Here is a 19517-nt window from a genome sequence, read left to right as displayed (position 1 = left end):
ATTTTAATTTTATATTAAAAATATAAAAATGCAGTTTAGTGTGATAGGGCTATAAAAATTCGTGATAAAAAGTCTCGCTACTACCATCATTGTAAAGTACTAAGTAAATATAATATTTTACATTTTGAAAATCGTATTAAATATAATCAAATTTCTTCTCTATTTAAAATTATCCATAACATCGCTGCACCTCCTTTAAGAAAATTTGTGACACTAAATTTGGAGAGAAATTGTAGAACCACACGGTCGACAGTTAGAGGAGAGTGCAGCGTTCCAAAACGCAGAACCACATATGGTCAACAATCTTTTTCTTATAAAGCAGTGAGCCTTTGGAATACTCTTCCAAATGAAATTATCTCTTGCACTAACTATAGCACATTTACACGCCTGACCAAACAGTGGTTATTAACAAATCAAACCTGTACGCACTTAATGACTGTGATACGAATGATGTAAACTGTGAATGAATGAGTTATAGATTCTCGTAGTGGAGAGTGTTATATGATATGAGTAAAGTGATGCTTCTGTGTTCGAATCAACTGTGTATTATAATTCTGTATATAATTTTTAATTTTTGTAAGTATACCATCAACCTGTCCGGAAACTACCATTTTTTTGCTATAACCTGGCACATGTCATCTCTTCTTTCTTAGATTAATGATTTTTTGTGCATTGTCCCTGATCAAATAAATAAATTCAAATTCAAATTCAAAAAAAAAAAAATTCAAATTCAGTGTAGAGCAAGTGAAACAGCACTTCGTTAGCTCACAAGTTTCATTCGTCTAAAAAACGGAGCTGTGTGAGTAATACAGCACTTGCGGGTAGTTTGGTGGTGTTTTGAGAGTTTTGGTCTCTCTGTGAGGATATCTGTCTCTCAATAGCAATCACGCCCTACTTTATCCCACAGTCACGTTAAAAACATTAATGCATTCACTCATCCATAAACATTATTAAATCCACCAGCTTGACGAGTTCCATAATTCTGCTGGAATTTTGCGTCATCAACCTACGGCTATTTTATTGTAAGAAGTAAGCTACCCCTAGAGGCGAAAAAACTATAACTATAACTATAACGTAAAATACTGGGCATTTTATAACTTTGTTATCTGATTCATACAATTAGCAAGTATCAGGCAGTGAATACTCACTGACAGTGTTTACTTCTCTCCCACCCTTGATGTTTACATGTTACGTGATAGCTTCGGGCCAAGCATGCACAATGGATTCATAATTGAATAATTGAGAGATGTTATAACAAGCTATGATGAGCTAATACCAGCCACTACTTAACCTTGCATCTCATTGAATCAAGATTGCAGGCACATTCTCCAGGATTTATTTTCTCTTTCCACCTCTCTAACAGTCTTCTTCTGTTGGGACGTGACCCACAAATCACAAGTCTGGGGTGATGTTGTTGATGGCAGTAGGGAAGAGCAATCATAAATGCAATTAATGAAATGCTACTATACTGTATTATCCTGTTTAGGATAGGAAAATTAGAGGCTATTCAAATAAATAGAGGCTGTTAGAGGCTATTGAAAGCATGAAACCATCAAAATTGTATTTACGTTTAGACTATATAGTTAAAAGCTATACATTTTCCTGTTCAGCCTGTGTCATGTTAATAATATACTGTCTGTTGCTGAACACATTTTGTTGGATGACATGTTTTGAAAATTACCTGTGTTGTAGTGCTTGGTGCAGTATCTTAAATCAGACTCATCCTTGAGGATGAACTGTGGGAGGGTCAGTCCGTCAGCCACCTGCACAGGTCCCTTCTCTTGCCACTCAAAGATCAGGTCATTCATTGTGTATCCAACTAGGAGAAATACCAAGAGATGACTTTTAGCACATTTTGAGCTACATGGACCTTGAATGCAACTTCTAAAACACACACACACACACACACAGACACAAAATATTTTTACATTTGATAATAAAGTTCTATGATTATTGTTGGGACAAAATGATCAGTGCCCTAGTTGCCTAGCTCTGGCTTTTTTGGTGAATTTTGCCGTTTTGAAGCGGAACGCAGCTTCGCACTAGGGAATCAGTAAGTGTAAATATATATATATATATATATATATATATATATTTTATTTTATTTTTTTCTGTTGTACTGCCTCGCTACGCCTGCATTATTCAAACTAATACTTCAAAAAAACATTGAATAGTGCTTAAAGGAATATTTAATTTAAAACAATAATTCTATCATCATTTACTCCTTCAAGTTGTTTCAAACTTAAATTAATTTCTTTCTTCTACTGAAAACAAAGGAAGTTATTTTGAAGAATGTCAGTAACCAAACCGTTGATGGACCCCATCAACTATGGAAGTCTATGGGTTCCATCAACTGTCTGGGTACTGACATTCTTCGAAATATCTTCCTTTCTGTTCAGCAGATTTGAAACAACTTGAGGGTGAGTAAATTATGACAGAATTCATTGTAATTTTAAGCAAACTATTAGATTCGATTAGATTCAATTAGATTAGATTAGATTAAACTTTATTGTCATTATGCAGAGTACAGAGCTAATGAAATGCAGTTAGCATCTAACCAGAAGTGCAGAAATATAATGTTCAATATACAGATAAGTGCAGAAACAAGTCAAACAGCGTATGTGGAGCTATAGCAATATGTACAGAATATATGAATATACAAAAACCGTATGAAGAAAATGGACAAAATTCACCCATCATGTACAATATGAGCAGCAACAATGTAAGTACAGTTAAAGTAGTAATTGTTATATGTACAGAAGCAGTTAAACAATGTTCAATCTGTGCAAAATATATGAAAAGTAAAAATAACATAAATATATACAGAATACATTCTCTTGTCTTGTCTTGTCTTTTTTTTTCTTTTTTTGTGCAAAAGGTTTGTCTTAAAGGGTTCACCCAATGAAATTTCTGTCATTAATTACTCACTCTCATGTCGTTCCAAACCCGTAAGAACTTCAGTTATCTTCGGACCACAAATTAAGATATTTTTGATTAAATCTGAGAGGTTTGGAATGAAATGCGGGTGAGTAATTAATGGCAGAACTTTAATTTTTGTCCGAACCATTCGTTTAAAGTGGCAGGGAAGATGAATCAGACTAAAGGGCCATTTCAGAGCCACCCATGCAAGCAAATCAAATATTAAACCTGTAAACTAATTTTTATCAATGAAAGCAAACAAGAAAACAAACAACCCTAAGCTCTGGCTGAATTCTTGTTTATCCGTAACTAAAACAAAATGGTGAAAAAAAAGTTTAGTGTTTTTCTTTATTTATTTTTAAATTGAAAATCAAATAATCGGAAGGTACACAAACCACTGTGGAACTGGTGTGATTTTTTTATACAAATTTGGAATAAAGGATGCTATAGTATCTACTGTACATACTGAAAAGGTGCAAGGCCTCATTAAAGGGGTCATATAATGCCATTTTAGACATTTTGTCAAGTTAATGTGATTATTTAGGGTCTAAATAATAAGTTTGTAATATACTTTAATTAAAAATTCTCATTAGTATTGTAAGAAAACACAAATTTTACCTGGTCAAAAATAGCTCTGTTCTCTTACGACAGGTTCTCTCGTACTGCGTAATATCTTATGCTAGGGGAAAACCTCTTTTCCACGAGATATTGAAGCCAAAATTATCCTTAATTTTGAATTAATGTACCACGTCACCTCACCTCACACTCTCTCAATCTAAAAAAGCGGCGTCTTTTTTAAAGATGCTATTACACAGATGCTATTATAAAGATGCTATTAATAGCCATTACGAGCTATTACACATGATGACTCTGATGATTCGTCCGGCATTTTTCTCCGAGTCTGGACTTCCATCCTTAGTAGTGCCACGCTGTAAAGAAGTGCCATATACTCAGCAGGTCCCCATGCATTCTCCAGCCCCTGAAAGCTCGCTGTTTCACGCGCCAGCTTCAACGGCTTCACTCGAGTCGCTCACCGACGGACAACTTCTGCCGTCTGCCGACGCTTCTACCAATAATGACAAAGAGATAGCTGCATTATCTGCAGAGGAGGCCAGCTGCTCTATCCTGGTGTCAGACAGTGAGGATTGGGCGAGCTCTGTGGACTTCACCCCCCTGCCTGCGATTCGTCAGGGAAATGGGCCAGCATTGAAGAGCCTTGGCCTTGAGTATACGCTATGAAAATGAGCAGTATCATTTATGCAGTAAATGATAATGAGCTTCTCTCACTCCACCCCTCTGTTCTGTGGGGCGCTTTGACAACGCACGTGGAATGCCTTTACAACGGTTGAGGGTATATTTTGGAGAGAGAATGGAAGCGGGAGTCTCTGAGGACACATCTGTGCAACCGTATCAATTTGAACCGGAGTCGGACCCAGAACAAGATGACAGCCGCAAAGAAGTTCGACAATTAAGGCTTGAACAGGACATTTCTGAATGGTTGGTTAACATAATGTCACTTTGATCTATCTTTGTGTTCTGGCAGGGTAGAGTAACTTAGTGAGATGTATGATTGCTTTTTGTTTACTGATGTGTACGCACTCAGTTTGTAATAACACGTGTTGTTCATTATAAACGTGGGATTATGAATTATATTGAGAACGTCATATAGAAAACATGCCGTAATGTACCCTGAGTGTAAACCTTAGCCGCATTCATTGTGAAGCGTGCAAGCGATTTGCAAAGATTAATATAAAATATACAATTTTACACTCAATTCTTCTGGTGGTGCAGCAATGACATTTTCTTATTTCAGGAGTAGTTTCTAAGCAAAACCAGCTTTACTGAGTCTGACCCTCATTTATACAGTAAAGCAGTCTGGTGGTGAGATTCGCGAATCGTGCAAACATGAAAGCAGTGACGTTACTTGTGGGGAATATTCCCTTTGAAAACAAAAATCAACCACTGTGTCTTCAGCGTTTCGGATTGATGAACATCAAAATGACTGTGTTGGTTAATACACTTAAGAACAGAACACCACAATCGCTTAGATGCCATTCTGCTCCTCCAGCATGTCAACAATGTTGGACTATGATGATAACTCACTTCCCTTTTATTGACGTCACAAAAACGAACGGCTCAGTTTGAGGCAGCGGAAAACATAAGAAGGAGATTTTTATCATTATATGATGGTTGTGTACAGTAAGTGCCAACACACATTTCAGTACAATCAACTTGAAAAAGTGCATGTACCATTATATGACCCCTTTAAGAAGACAAATCATATCACAAAGCATTAAGCTGTTCACCAGCACAATATCCTCAGGGCTGCAACTGCACCGGAAAATTTATGGTGTGATATTTCTTGATAGCTCTAGTGTCACTTTTGCTTCTCTTGGTACCACTTTACTAGAGGGAAGGTGAATCTGCTCATTATTCTGTTCTATTCTATTCTATTCTATTTAATGAGCAAGCTATTTCTAACTGAGACAATCTTTGTCAGAAATGGTCTCCTCATATAACATTGTTGTGTCAAGAGCCTTTCAATGAGCAACTCCCATAGCAACATGAACATGGCCACTCTAAAATATGCAGTTGTGAAGACATATTCCCAACGTTCCCATGTCCTTTCTTTAAAAGCCTCAACCCCAGCTCAGAGCACTCATCATGGGAGAGATCGAGGGACATGTGGCATGTTTTCAAGTCGACAGAAAGCTCTTGGAATGATTTACCAAACACTGCGACCACTAGCTGCACTAATCTTTAACCAGGCACGCAGAACTCAGAATGGAGAGAGAGAGAGAGAGAGAGAGAGAGAGAGAGAGAGAGAGAGAGAGAGAGAGAGAGAGAGAGAGAGAGAGATTTTAGCAGATCAGCCATGACAGTCAACAGGGAACAGGGCTACACATTTAAGGGGCTATACTAATGTCATCTGACATCAAATAGATGGATGGATAGATGGATGAATAGATGATAGATAGATAGATAGATAGATAGATAGATAGATAGATAGATAGATAGATAGATAGATAGATAGATAGATAGATAGATAGATAGATAGATAGATAAACTTCCTTAAGTTACTGTCTAGGATGGTATATAACTTCACATCGAATCCACAATTGAGAGGTCAATCCTGGCTACTGACTGAAGTTACATTATCAAATGAAAAACACTGTTTGCTTACCATACAAATCTGAACGAGGGGCGGGGGTAGTTACATAACAAGCTCTTGATGAGAGGAGGTCATACGAGATTACTCACAACTCTCCAGCTGCATTATGCACGTCTGCACATCCATGGGGAAATTCTTCAGATCCATTGGACAAGAGAGTGTCAGTGTCAATCTAAAATTAAATGAAAAAAAAAAGAAGATTTTATAGATTATACACACGCCCTATGTTTAAACAAACAGTAGAAAACATGGTAAAATGCAAATGCAATTCAATGAACATTTTCTGAATGTTTGTTAAAATCCACAGCTCAGACAAAGAAGGGAATCAAGGCGGAGGGCTGTGAGGATCCGAAGCTACTTGAGAGGTGGAATTTCTGAACGGGGCCACTAAAGCAGAGGAGAGACGAGTCTGACAGCCGCAGATTGGTCATGTTTTAATTACACTCTTTCTCCCTCAGGGCACCACGTGAATTTCTGTGAATCCTCTGTCGACTCACATCTGCTCAGCTTTCCCTCATATCTGCTCAAAAGCCTGACATAATTTACCACTCACTATTAACTCCACCACTACCCATCAACGCTCATGCTGCCACAATAACGTTGTCTTCTTATAGCTTCACTGCAGTGATTGATGTTGAATGACATTGTTTATCCTGCCATTTGTTTAGGGGTTAGTTACATTTTAGGGTTCAAAGGGAAATTATATTAAATGACTCAAGTCTGTGACAGCTGAGATTTTTCATTACTATGGATTGTAGACTGACGTTTTCAGAAGCTAGTGCAGCAGTTATTTCAAAGGCCATGGCCCTACCTAGATGTATTTGTGAATTGTCAGCCATTGTGAAAAAGATTAACAATAATTTATTCTAATCGTAGGCTTTGCCGAATAAATAGTTGGGTGGGGGGGGTTGGGGGGGGGGATGTTATTCTGACTGGTGCTGAAGACTCTCACCTGATTGAATAGAGGACATTTCCATTTTTGAATATTCTCAAGAGCTTGTTGTCAGTGGTGACCTCGTGGAAATGCGCTCCCTTCTCATTGGCGAAGAACAGATCAGGCTTCCAAATGGAGTCTAACATAGAGGGATCCAGGTCCAGGGAGTCATCTGGGTACTCGCTGTAAGCTAACCGAGGGTCGTTCCACTGCTGCCGGAGGAATATGTTCACTCTGTAATCCTAAGAGACGAGTAAGTGCTTAACATCAGTCTAGGCAAATAGCACAGAAGAGTTAAACATGGCTTTCTGCTGGTTTTAAATCAGACATAATAGGTACTTTCATGTACAAGCTTGCACAGCTGCTCGATGTTCGGAATGGAAATGAGCGTCATTCCTTAAAAATTACGGTACAGTAAAATACTGTGTGAGATTTACACATTTAATGCACTGCTATTTACATTTTCACAATTATATATGTGACATCACTCTTCTGAAAATCATGAGCAAAATCATTCAAGAGTGAAACAAGTACAACCCAGACTATATTAAATATGAGCTAAAAGTTTGAAAACCACCCCCATAAATAATTAATCAATTCTGTAATCAGTCTGATGTTGTGTCAGGTCATGGAGTTTAGCCAACTTGTTACATTGTCAACAGTTTTATAAATATCTTAGCAGTTTAGCAAAGGTTATGCCCCCAAGAGATTACTTCTCCAATCCAATCATTGGGCAATAAACTCAAACATCAATCAGATCTGTTCTGTTCTGTCCTGTTCTGTTCTGAAAAGTGAGATAGTATATACAGTATATATATATACTGTATCCCAGACAGCAAACTGACATTGAATCAACGTGGAAACGACGTCTCTCATGACATTGAAACAACGTTGATTTTGCTCATCGAATTAACGTTGAGCCAACGTCAGACGCGGCATTCTTCAAAGCTAAATGAAAATCGAAAATTGGTTTGCTTTCATAACGTTGAAACAACGCGTTGATTTCAAGTTGACTTTCCGTTAGTTTTGAAAGAATGACGCGTCTGACGTTGGTTCAACGTTAATTCGATGAGCAAAACAATGTCAGATCAACGTTGTTTCGGTGTCATATTTCCACGTTGATTCAATGTCAGTTTGCTATCTGGTATATATGCAGCCCGTTCTCATCCTTTAACGTCATATAGAACGCTATATGCAAAAACGGCGCTATACTACGCACATGGCACCCTTTATCGTTAATATAAAGCGCGAACCCAAGACGTTATAAATGAAGAGTTCAGATGCAAAAGCCTCTAAATGCCATTTGAAATTTTCTTCTAAAATGATCATTTTTTATTAAGCTTATATATTCAAGTTCAATAATTTCACTTAAATAACAATTAATAGGTAATCCTCATTGCAATTTAACTGAAATTACTGAACTTAAATATACAAGCTTGATAAAAATTATCATTCTAGAAGAAAATTTCAAATGGCACTTAGAGGCTTTTGCATCTGAACTCTTCAAATCCTTTGGCGTGAATATGACACGCACACCCTACCCCACACCTAAACTTAGCCCTCACAGCACGTGTTATATTAACGATAACGGGTGCCATGTGCGTAGTATAGCGCCGTTTTGTCATAGCGTTCTATATGACGTTAAAGGATGAGAATGCGTTGATATATGAGAGACCGAATATTGTTTCTCTCTTGTTTCTCTCATAGACATATCACAGACATGCCATTACATTTGTCTTGAGACACAGCCCATATTAAATTAAAGTTCTGAGGGAAAAATGTTGTACAGTTTTATATATGCCATTATTTTCATGATATTTGCCTAGAGGCCTGGCGGAACTACATGAGTAATGAAGAAAAAAACCTTAATGAACCTCTAAGCTTGCAGACAGAGTTACAATAATTTGAAACAAATAAAAGCTAAAAGAAAATGGTAAACTGTTAATAACACATCCAAGTAAAGAGTAAAACTTTAGCTTTTTGACAACAAAAGTTATTTTGTTCAAAATTTTAAGAGTACACTATAGTCAGACTGAATTTGAATGAATGAATAAAATGAGCAGTCAATGATAATGAATGGAAGGTGACAGCGTGTGGGTGATATAATTTGTTAGGCAGCAAGGCGGTTAGAGAACCTGGCAGTTTTCATATCTTATCTCTGTCTTTCTAAAACACTCGAAGAACTTCATCAGAAGGTCCGTGCATCTGATTTCATGAGTGCTGGAATATTGAAAGGAGGTTCTGCTCATGTAGTTCCACATGGGAAATAGGTGCAACACAATTATTAACCAGGCAAATCTCAACTGTGTCAGATCCGCACCTTGTCAGCAGTCATGCAAACGTCTCAAGGCAAGGTGTTCTGCTCCACTTCCCAAAACATCTAATTGCAGTGGTTTGTCGACAGAAACATAGCTGATGCTCACAGATAACAGATCACCGAATTGGCTGATGAAGCTTGCCTTACTTTCATTACAGAAGTCACACCACTTCTTTGTCATTCTATTGCCCGCTTTGTCATCAACTTAGCAGCTAATTATGTCCTCTGCACATTTCTTTACGGTTTGTGTGGAGGAGCTTGATTGAACCCATGCAGAGCATCTGCGATTACTCAGCCCGCTGCAGGCCTTCAGTGGCTCCATGGCAATCTCCACACATCTGCTCTATGATTGCCTACTCAAGTGGGACTCAATGGCATTTAGGGGGGAATCTGCGCCTGTGCCAACAGCCAGCGATTAATCAAATCTCGTCTGTGGCTTCTGTAACAGTCAGATAATCCTGTCAATACATTCACTGCTTTGGTGGTGACTATTGAAACACTCAACCAGCATAACTGTTGGCAACTCTGAGCCTGCATGTTGTAAGCATATGCCAAAAGTAGCAATGGCAAAAAATAAAAATGTGGCACTTACGAGCAAAAATCAAGTTTCACATCAGTCCAGACGTGCCAAACAAAAGCCAAAGGGTCATCTGTCTGTATGGAGACATGTTCAACTACAACCCCTTAATATGTTGTTGTGAAACAGTAACCACTTGAGGTTAGACCTTCATAACCTCATAATCGGAAAATAAAGAAATAATAGATTAAAGCAGTGGATCATTGTATAATCCCTTAGATGCTTATATGCTCCTGTCCTTTAATTTTCTTTCATTTTAGTGAACAATTTAAGTGACGTATGAAGAATAAATGGTATATTATATATAAATGGTGTCACTTGTCATTATTAAAATCAGCTGTCTCTGAACTGAGGATTGTCCAGAATAATGTTCTGTTGTTGCATTGTTTTTGTTCCTGGATGTTAGGATTATCCCATGGCCCTAATACTGAAGGAAGGCGATCTCCAAGGGTCAGATGGAATCAAAGAAGGGTTAATCCATATGTAACATGTGAGGAAGCATATCTAGAGATAATTCCTTTCCATGACATGTCAAAGGACAACCAATAAGAAGGATGTTGTTTAGTACATTGAAAATATGTCATAAATCTCCAAAATATGTGTAATATACAACAGAAAGTTTTGAACATATCCAGATATTTTCTTGATAGACCTAAACAATGTGTCTTGTGTTAATATTATCTATCCATCCTAATGGAGCGGATTCTGTATGAGAAAAAAAAAAAGAGCTGTAAGAGTTGCATTTTAAATGTATTTTTTTAACAACTTAAGGAATCTGGACACACATACACTCCCACTGAGCTCAGTTGTACCCTATATCACATAGAACAGTTTGTTGATTTCAGTGGCAAGAGACTTGTATCCAGCTTGAAGGAAGCAATATTTATGAAGAGAAGTCCACTCTGAGTGAGGGAAAAGCTTTGGAAAAAAAAGCAGATTCTCTTCAGACATAATTATTTCAGAGTGAGTGTGCCATCTCACAGCGCATAACTTATTCAGAGCAAGCAGAGGGATGAAGGTGACAAGGCACTCTCAGTAAATGTGTGTGTGTGTGATGAGCGTGTGCATTCAGACATGAATGTTGGGACACTTGTGTAGATAAGATAAAAGCACATCTCCTTGTTCCTGTGTGTAGATCCGTCTTGTAATGGGGTGAAATCCCAAATGTGTCTGTCTGAAGAGTATGGCATGACCAAATATTAAAAAAAGACAACAAATAAATAAATAAATTAATACATAAGACACAAAATACACATGTTCATTGCTGAGCACACCTGGAGCCTGTTTCTATTCAACTGTGGTGGCATATAGTGTGCAAACAAGATCCCTGCAGGGATGAACTGCTCAAGTAAGTACAATAACTCCTTTCTGCTACTCATTTGCTGATCCCCTGGAGGATTAAAGATATGGCTACCTGTATACAAGCATACCAGACCCCAGTACATCTAAAGGGTTGGATGCTTTCTTCTGCATGAACAGCTGCTCATTGTTTCTTCATGTTAGTTCACAGTGCATTAAACTAATGCTAACAAGATTTTTATATGGTAATTAGTAAATGTATAAATTAACATTAACAAAGATTAATAAATGCGGAATACGTGAAGTTCATTATTCGTTCATGCTAACGAATGTTAACTAATGTTAACTAATAAACCTTATTGTAAAGTGTTACCGAAAAACTTTTGTCTGCCAAAGGTTAATTCAGGTTGTGAAAGTTCATGGTGCGTTTTAAGGAATTGATTATGTTATCACTTTTTTAACTTTAGTTAGTGTATTGTTGCTGATTGATTATAAACAACATCTGCAAAGTTACGATGCTCAAAGTTCAATGCAAAGGGAGATGAGATATTTTCTTTTACAACAAACGGCTGGTAGGGATTATAACAAGCTTCTTCTCTGGTTGTTTACATCACAAACCCTAAAGTTCACTAGCCCTGCCCACTGATTCGAGCATGACAAGTAGTAGGTAATGGATGTGATTCTACAATGGATCATGTAACTAATGACTGGTTCAGATTACACAATTTTTTTTTTTTTTTTTGTCTTTTACGATAGTCGCTGTTTCGGAAGTTTTAGCTTTCACTAAACATATTTAGATATGCCTTCAGATCAGTTGGACATGGCTGTGGTTACAAGAGGTAAAAACGATATTAATACTGTTCGTTTTCTCAAACAGACCGCTCATTTCGTGTCTTAGGCCATCAATGTGTTCTTACATTTATGAGTCATTAAATCATGTTTAATTTGGACTTCTCTCTGCATGCTTTTTGAGGTGAACCCAGGGTGGACCCCCTAAACCTGTATTATACGACTGAAAGACAACAACGGTTTGACCGAAAACATCAAAATTGAAAATACTGTGGAAACAAAGACACCTATATCTTGGAAGCCCTTGAGGTACGCTAAAACATATCAAAAATCAATTTCAAAGTGAACTATCCCTTTAATCTGTGATTAAATTGTATATAAAGTGATCAAAGAGCGCTTCCTTTTACAATTGGTGGAGCTGTCAATCAAACAGCATGATGGACTCTTGCCAAAACTGCCATTATAATCATCAAATCTCTTATTCACATCATGTTTGCACTGTTAGTTATGATGAAAGCATTCATTAGTATGCAGAAATCGAGCTACAATGACGAGATCACTGCAGTCATGCGCTCAACATGTCTGTGATCGACTACAATGCAGATCCGCTGCAACCTTTTATACCATGATCTAAATGGGATGCTATAGATCTAAATATAATGCTATAATCAACAATTTTCACGATTAGTAAACCTTGAGAACTGTAAAGATCTGCTAAACGTTTTCAAGAGAGTTCCACATGTAATAGCCATGGTGTTGCTAATAACAAGGGTTTCTGAATTCTACATACAGCCACTTTAAGGGGAGGATTTCAAGGGCTGAGACAAAAGACAAAGGGTCTAAAGCCCTCCTAAATTACTTCCTCGGAGCCTGGTGACGGAAGCAAGATTGTGTGCCTTCTGATATTCAGCCACCAGACACATCCTAACAGTGTCCTACGGTGTTTCTCACAATCTGGATTTAGATGTAATCCGACATGCAGACAAAAACGGAACGTTTCCCCCATAGAAAGTTTCTGAACTGCATATTTTAATGACAGACTATTAGTGCATTAATTACACCCTGTAGAAACAATCATCACAGAGCTAATATAATTGCTATGATGTATAATGTGTAAACACCACCATGGGGCATTTGTGCAATAAAACTCATACATGATCGCCGGATTGTGAATACATACCATAGTTGTCTCTGCAATGGAGCCGAAACTGTTAATGAATATGTTGCATGATACATTCACAGGCGGACCTGTAAAAAAGTAAAGTGAAATCAGTCATGATACACCACAACCTCTACAAAGACTTTTAAAAGTGTCATTGTTTAACTATAAGGTTTTTCTATGAGTATTTACTACTTCAACTATAACTGATTATACTTTTGTTTTTTCAATTTCTTATTAAATGATATTATCCAGTTTTATCTCATTTGCCTATTCTTTGCTCCAGAGAATAATTGTTCAACTTTGGTTCCACTTTACTGACAATTAAATGAATCATGTTTTTACATTGTACTTTTATTTAACAAATACCTGCATGTACATACAGATGATATTTATTTCTGTAATTGCATCTATAATTACACAGTTGATATATTGATGTGTACAATGAACTCAGGGGATACATTTATCGCTTTAGTATGCATCTGTTTAAAACACAGCGAAGTCACAGAAAAGTCAGGTTCCTATCATTGAGTGTTGCTTCTCTCTTTTTTTGAACTTTTCAAACTCCCTTTACTTGACATTTATGAATTAGAGGCATCTGTAAATGAGCTTCTGAGGGGAAGTCTTTTGCCAGTTTAATAATTTAAGAAAGTTCAGGCTGATTTATGGTTTGAGATGGTTTGGGTTCAGGGCCATTCTGTAACAGAATGGAAGCATGTATTCAGGGTCACTACAGAAACATCTAGAAGCAATAGGAACCAGGAGCTGTGCAGTATTATTACATAACTATGTCATGCATGAAACGGATGTCACATCTGCTTCAGCTTTGTACCACATGAAAGATAAATCTCATATAAGCAGCAATGATTATTATAAATAATGGTTTTGAAAATATAAAATCAAAAACGAGAAATGGTGGCAAAATAAATAAATAAATAAATAAAACCCAAAATGTATTCCTTTGAAGGAGAACAAGAGCAAACTACCTTTAAAGTTGGGCCTTATTCTGGCATCATAACCTGAGATTCTTCCCATGAGCTTGTCAAGGAAGACAGAGGGTGACATGGATTCCGCTTTTCTTCGAGGGTTTTCTTGTTCTTTTGATGTTACCAAACTTTAAGAGTAAGAGAGAGAGCGAGAGAGGGGAAGAGAGATATATATTTTAGCAGATCAGCCACGACAGTCAACAAGGCTACACATTTAAGGGGCTATACTAATATCATCTGACATCAATACTCAGGTTTTGCATTTGGGGGATTAGACAAGACTGTAGGTTAGCCAATATGCAGCTTTTATTCACTTCAAGATATGAAGACTAAAAACACAGATAAATATCTTTCCATTCAAATAGGTATATAACAAATTTACCATCTTGAGCAATGGATTTAGCAATGTTTGCAAATGCCTGTGGATAAGAATTGTTATTGCACTGCATTGATGCCACCACTACCCAGCTGAAAAAAAAAAACAGATATTATAAGAGTAATAGGTTGCATAACAATAATAATAGCATTCAGCTTAATTTCATTTTGAAATACATGGCATATGCTTCTCTTATTGCATATAATCATACAGGGCTAATATGCAACGTAAACAGCTGGTGCACAAACTAATGCTGCCAAAATCCCTGGACAGAACTCTGTATTGTGATGCACAATGGAAATTGTGCTGCCATATTTCCTATTAGTAATGACTGAAAGAGAATAATTTTGTCACATATTATTGTTCTTGATACTGATCAGGGGTGAAAGGAAGTTATATTGGCAGCTGCAGATATTTTAGCCCAGTGTTGAAAGGTACTATTCTTAGTGATTGGCTTTTATATGTGTATTCTGGATTTTTGCAGTTTCTGTTCCTCAAAGCAAAGTTCACATACGGCAAGCAGTAATAGGCCGTGGTTAGAAGTAAGGAAACCTACAAATGCTTGCTAGTGAATCTCATTTTGAAGAGTGAGAAGCACATGTTATTGATCAATTAGTCTTAAACCAAAACACAAGGTATTTTCAGGAATTTGTGGACATCATACTGTTAGATCAAAACACAAGGGACGAATGGTTAAAAGACGTTCCAAGACGTCAGTTAAATGACGACTTGGGATGAGACTGTGTTAAATATCAATGAGGAACATACATGCTTTTAAACATTTAAACCTTCTTGTTGCATAAGTGCAGCATCTGGACCAATCAGACACACATTATACATTATTTAATGAATAATCCAGCAAACTTACTCACCCAACAAGGTTCTGTGAAACTTCCCCCCCAAAACTAACATCACAAATGAAGCGGGAGAATCGTGACTAATGCTTAATTCCTAATTATATATATATATATATATATATATATATATATATATATAATCATGTGATAAATGTATTAACATGTATCTAATTTTCCATCTCATGATTTTTCTTTTATTTGGTTTGGCCTGTGTCTTCATTCTATCTTCTAAACCATTTTGGTCTGAAACATGACATGCTATGCATAACTGAAACCCTATGTGTAGCATGTTTTAGTCCCAATAAACTCACATCTCCGTCCCCCATTTGTTAATTTACATTACATTTTGCTAACTTTAGTACGCATTAGTATTATATACGAATATTGTAGATACTTTTCGTAAACACCTAATGAAATTACACATTCAAATGCCCTGGTGTGAGATCGTCACGCTTTAAAAATCACTGATCACAAGATTAGGTGTCTTAGCTATCTCTTGCTCTCTTAGCATTTTGCTCACTTACTAAGAAGTCCTAATGTGATGATCAGTGATTTCACTTAAATAACAATTAATAGGTAATTATCATTGCAATTTAAGTGAAATTACTGAACTTAAATATATAAGTTTGATAAAAATCATCATTAAAGAAGAAATTTTCAAATGGCATTTAGAGGCTTTTGCATCTGAACTCTTCAAATATATATTTTGTGAAAGTTACACATCTGTCCACTGCAGTGTACATAATACATATAAGGTGGTGAGAGAAGCACAAGATGCCCTGTTGTTCAAAATTCTCTAAGTTGAATGTAACATAATATTTCTTCATGTATGTTCCCCTCACTCCCTGAACTCTTTCCTGACAAGCTTAAGCATATCCAGTCAGTTTTGCTGGTGTAATAATCCAGGATAATGTATAGTCATGCAAACCCCTTTGACATAATCATTATTATCATATGGAAATAAGGACACTGGTGATCTGAACAGCCCGTTCTCATCCTTTAACGTCATATAGAACGCTATATGCAAAAACGGCGCTATACTACGCACATGGCTCCCTTTATCGTTAATATAACACGCGAACCCAAGACGTTATAAATCCTTTAGCGTGAATATGACACGTACACCCTACCCCACACCTAAACTTAGCCCTCACAGCACGTGTTATATTAACGATAACGGGTGCCATGTGCGTAGTATAGCGCCGTTTTGTCACTAGCGTTCTATATGACGTTAAAGGATGAGAATGCGTTGGATCTGAAACACCACTTTTTATAAAATATGGGGAAATCTGGAATTAAATTAGTAAATTCAACACTAATCTGTTGCTGTAGTATTGTATTATAGTTTTAATGTAGAATACAGCAGTATGAAACAAAGAAATAGCATCTAGGGAATATTAATGACAAAAATCAATCATTTGTCAACAGACTGGCAAAAAATGTGAGCTAAGATAAATGTTACAATTTTGAGTGAAAACAAATGTAAGAAATATGATGAAAAATATGAATAACGTTTCTAAACAAAAATGTCAAATATAAATATGAACTAATACATTTAAAATAAATAAAACATAAGTAACATTCAGTGTCTGCATATGACCATGATTTGGCTTTATGTGTAATCTGTGACATGATTCATGTATTAAGCAATGTGACAAGACGGTATCAGGAATGCTTATTTCTGAAGCAACTCGTTAACTTTCTGATGAACATAGGTCAAAGCCCAGATAGTAAGTTTTAGGATTAAAAGCTTTTCTCCCTCAAAATTACAGCATTACTGACACTCGCTGCTCCGTCCCGCAAAATCATCATGTGAGGCAAACACACACATTAACAACTCTGAGGCTGCTTTGCTCAGCACGGATCAGCTTTGCTCACCACTGTTGACATTGACATTCCTCTAAGCGTTCTGTTGCCATTTATTCTTCACCAGTTTCCTCTTTCTCATTTTTCTAAGGCTTTGGGTACTGTTGCTTTAGTTTTGAAAGCTCTGAGACTAAGCAAAACTAGATCAGTTTAGATGAAAGCAAACGTGACTTGAGAGGGCTTTAGTGTTTCTCCATATTTGGCTGGAACAGCATGAGGAAAATGATTTTACTCTCAACCTTTACTCCAGAGCCAACTGCAGAGAATAATCGACTTTGATATCTTTCCACATCTGGGAACAATGTTTTTTGTCTCACAGTTGTCTGTTTTCCCTCCTTTAGGGCATAACCACAAGTATATTGAGGAACATTGAGGGCGACAAGTCCACCCTAATAATTAGATATGGTGAAAATCGTCCCACATGCTTCAATTTTAGGGGCAGTTTACAAGACACATTTTAGAAACTGAAAACGTTGCATGCGTTTTGACCATTCATTCACACAAAAACAGCATTCCCTTTCGAAAGGGAACTGTCAGTGACACTTTGGGGAACGCATCCGTGTGAACCGGTGTCTTAAAACGCTTATCTAATCACGACAATCCTATTGGCCGGTGACAGCCTATGACATCATCACTAGTGCGATCTGGAAGTACAGTAGATAAGGAGAGCCTGTATTTAAGGGGATCATGTCAACAACATGTTGCCAAAACCTGAAAAGCTTGAGCAACAGCAAGTTACCAACAATACTGGAAGCCTTAAGCAACAAGTATGCTGCCCTTTCCTGGAAGGCCTAAACGTGTATGTTGCCAAAACCCGCATCAGTCATAGCAACAAGCATGCTGTCAATACCCTAAATGCTTAAGCAGTAAACATATTGCTATGGATGACATGCCTTCTGAAATGTAGAAGTGAAAATTGAGATATCAAAATGAATCACCAAGTCCAGTTCCAGCTTCTTTTTGAGAGACTGGATTGGATTGGCATGCATCTATCAAAAATGACAATGCTTTGGTATTTCACATTAGTCCATGCTGGTTAACTTTAATCATCTTTCCCTCAACATTAGAAGGTTGTTGGCGTGGTCGGTCAAAAATTCAGGTTGAATGCCAAAGTCTACAAGATCTTGTTTATCTACATCTTTAAAGCGAAGCTTTGGTCTAACAGTATGACAAGTTCCCTCTTCCAGAACGCCATGGAGGATAGAGTGTGGGATATGAGATGGTGGCATTCTGTTTGCATGTCCTGCCCATCTGAGATAAATTAATTTGAGCCTTGATGATAGAGGTTCTGAATTACGTGGTTATCTTAAAGACTTCCTCGTTTGTCATCTGGTCTTCCCAAGTTTTTCCTATGATGAACCATAGGTTTCTAGTCTACTTTCTTGTGAGCGATGGGTTGGCTAGATTTCTGCTCCATAGAGGAGAATGCTCAGGACACAGGCTCCATAGATTCTGACTTTAGTTCAGACAGGCAGGAGTCTATTCCGCCAAACTCGTTTAGTGAGTCTTCTGAAGGTAGAAGCTGTTTTACCAAGTCTGGTACTGAATTCAAGATCAAGTGTTGCATTTTTTGGGGTCATTGTAGAACCCAAATAGTCAAACTTCACCCTACCCAGCATTACATCATGAAATGACTGAATCAGTAAGAGTAGGTGGACAGAAAGCTTTCACAAGGATCTGGAAAAGAGATTTCCACACACAGTAGTCAAAAGCTTTTGTTAGGTCAACAAAAGTCATGCAAAGCCGTTGCCGCTGCTCTCGTGACTTCTCTTGTAGTTGTCAGACAGCAACGATCATATCAGTGGTTGGAACCCACACTGCGATTCTGGATCTTCAGTGATTTCCAACAAATGTTTCAGTAGGATACAAGCAAGTACTTTGCCACTGAATTACCTTGATGCATAAATTACCTTGATAATTGTCAAAGTCACCACGATCACCTTTGTTCTTATAAAGCGTGGTGATCGTTGCATCTTTGAAATCTTGTGGTACTTGTTTGGCATGCCAGCATTTAAGAATGAGTATATGTGTATAATATTAGAAGCCAAAGGAACCAGAATATATTCGATAACATTTGCACTAGCAACCACCACACAGTACTGGTAGCAATGTTGCTGAAACCTTAGCACATCATTTAATAATGACACCAGATATAAGCCTAAAACCTAGCCTTGTTCCAAATAAAAACTGGGCTAAATAACCTTAAAAGTAAAAAAGAAAAAGAAAAATGTTCCCAATAGCAACTAACAGGTTTTAAAGCAAGCAG

At 37.2% G+C, this 19517-nt stretch overlaps 1 protein-coding gene across 4 annotated transcripts in view; it reads right to left on the bottom strand.

The window, feature by feature from the left end:
• The window catches only part of glra3 (glycine receptor, alpha 3), a 58223-nt gene that overhangs the window by 13437 nt on the left and 25269 nt on the right, over positions 1-19517 (bottom strand). For all 4 annotated transcript variants that reach the window (XR_016168833.1, XM_089132140.1, XM_089132141.1 and 1 more), the window contains exons 2-6: positions 14153-14280; positions 13188-13255; positions 7044-7267; positions 6181-6263; positions 1682-1819 (exon numbers count right to left, since the gene is read on the bottom strand). Coding sequence is in view for 3 of the 4 variants with exons in the window: in XM_089132140.1 (XP_088988266.1) it covers positions 1682-1819; positions 6181-6263; positions 7044-7267; positions 13188-13255; positions 14153-14280 (641 nt within the window). In the remaining variant the exon portion in view is untranslated. The remainder of the gene's footprint in view (positions 1-1681; positions 1820-6180; positions 6264-7043; positions 7268-13187; positions 13256-14152; positions 14281-19517) is intronic.

The sequence above is a fragment of the Pimephales promelas genome, chromosome 6 (genome assembly GCF_988280905.1).
Source record: "Pimephales promelas chromosome 6, fPimPro1.hap1.1, whole genome shotgun sequence".
In the NCBI taxonomy this organism is placed as follows: domain Eukaryota; kingdom Metazoa; phylum Chordata; class Actinopteri; order Cypriniformes; family Leuciscidae; genus Pimephales; species Pimephales promelas.
The sequence above is the reverse complement of the archived record's forward strand: the minus strand, read 5'-3'. Positions and strand labels throughout refer to the sequence as shown.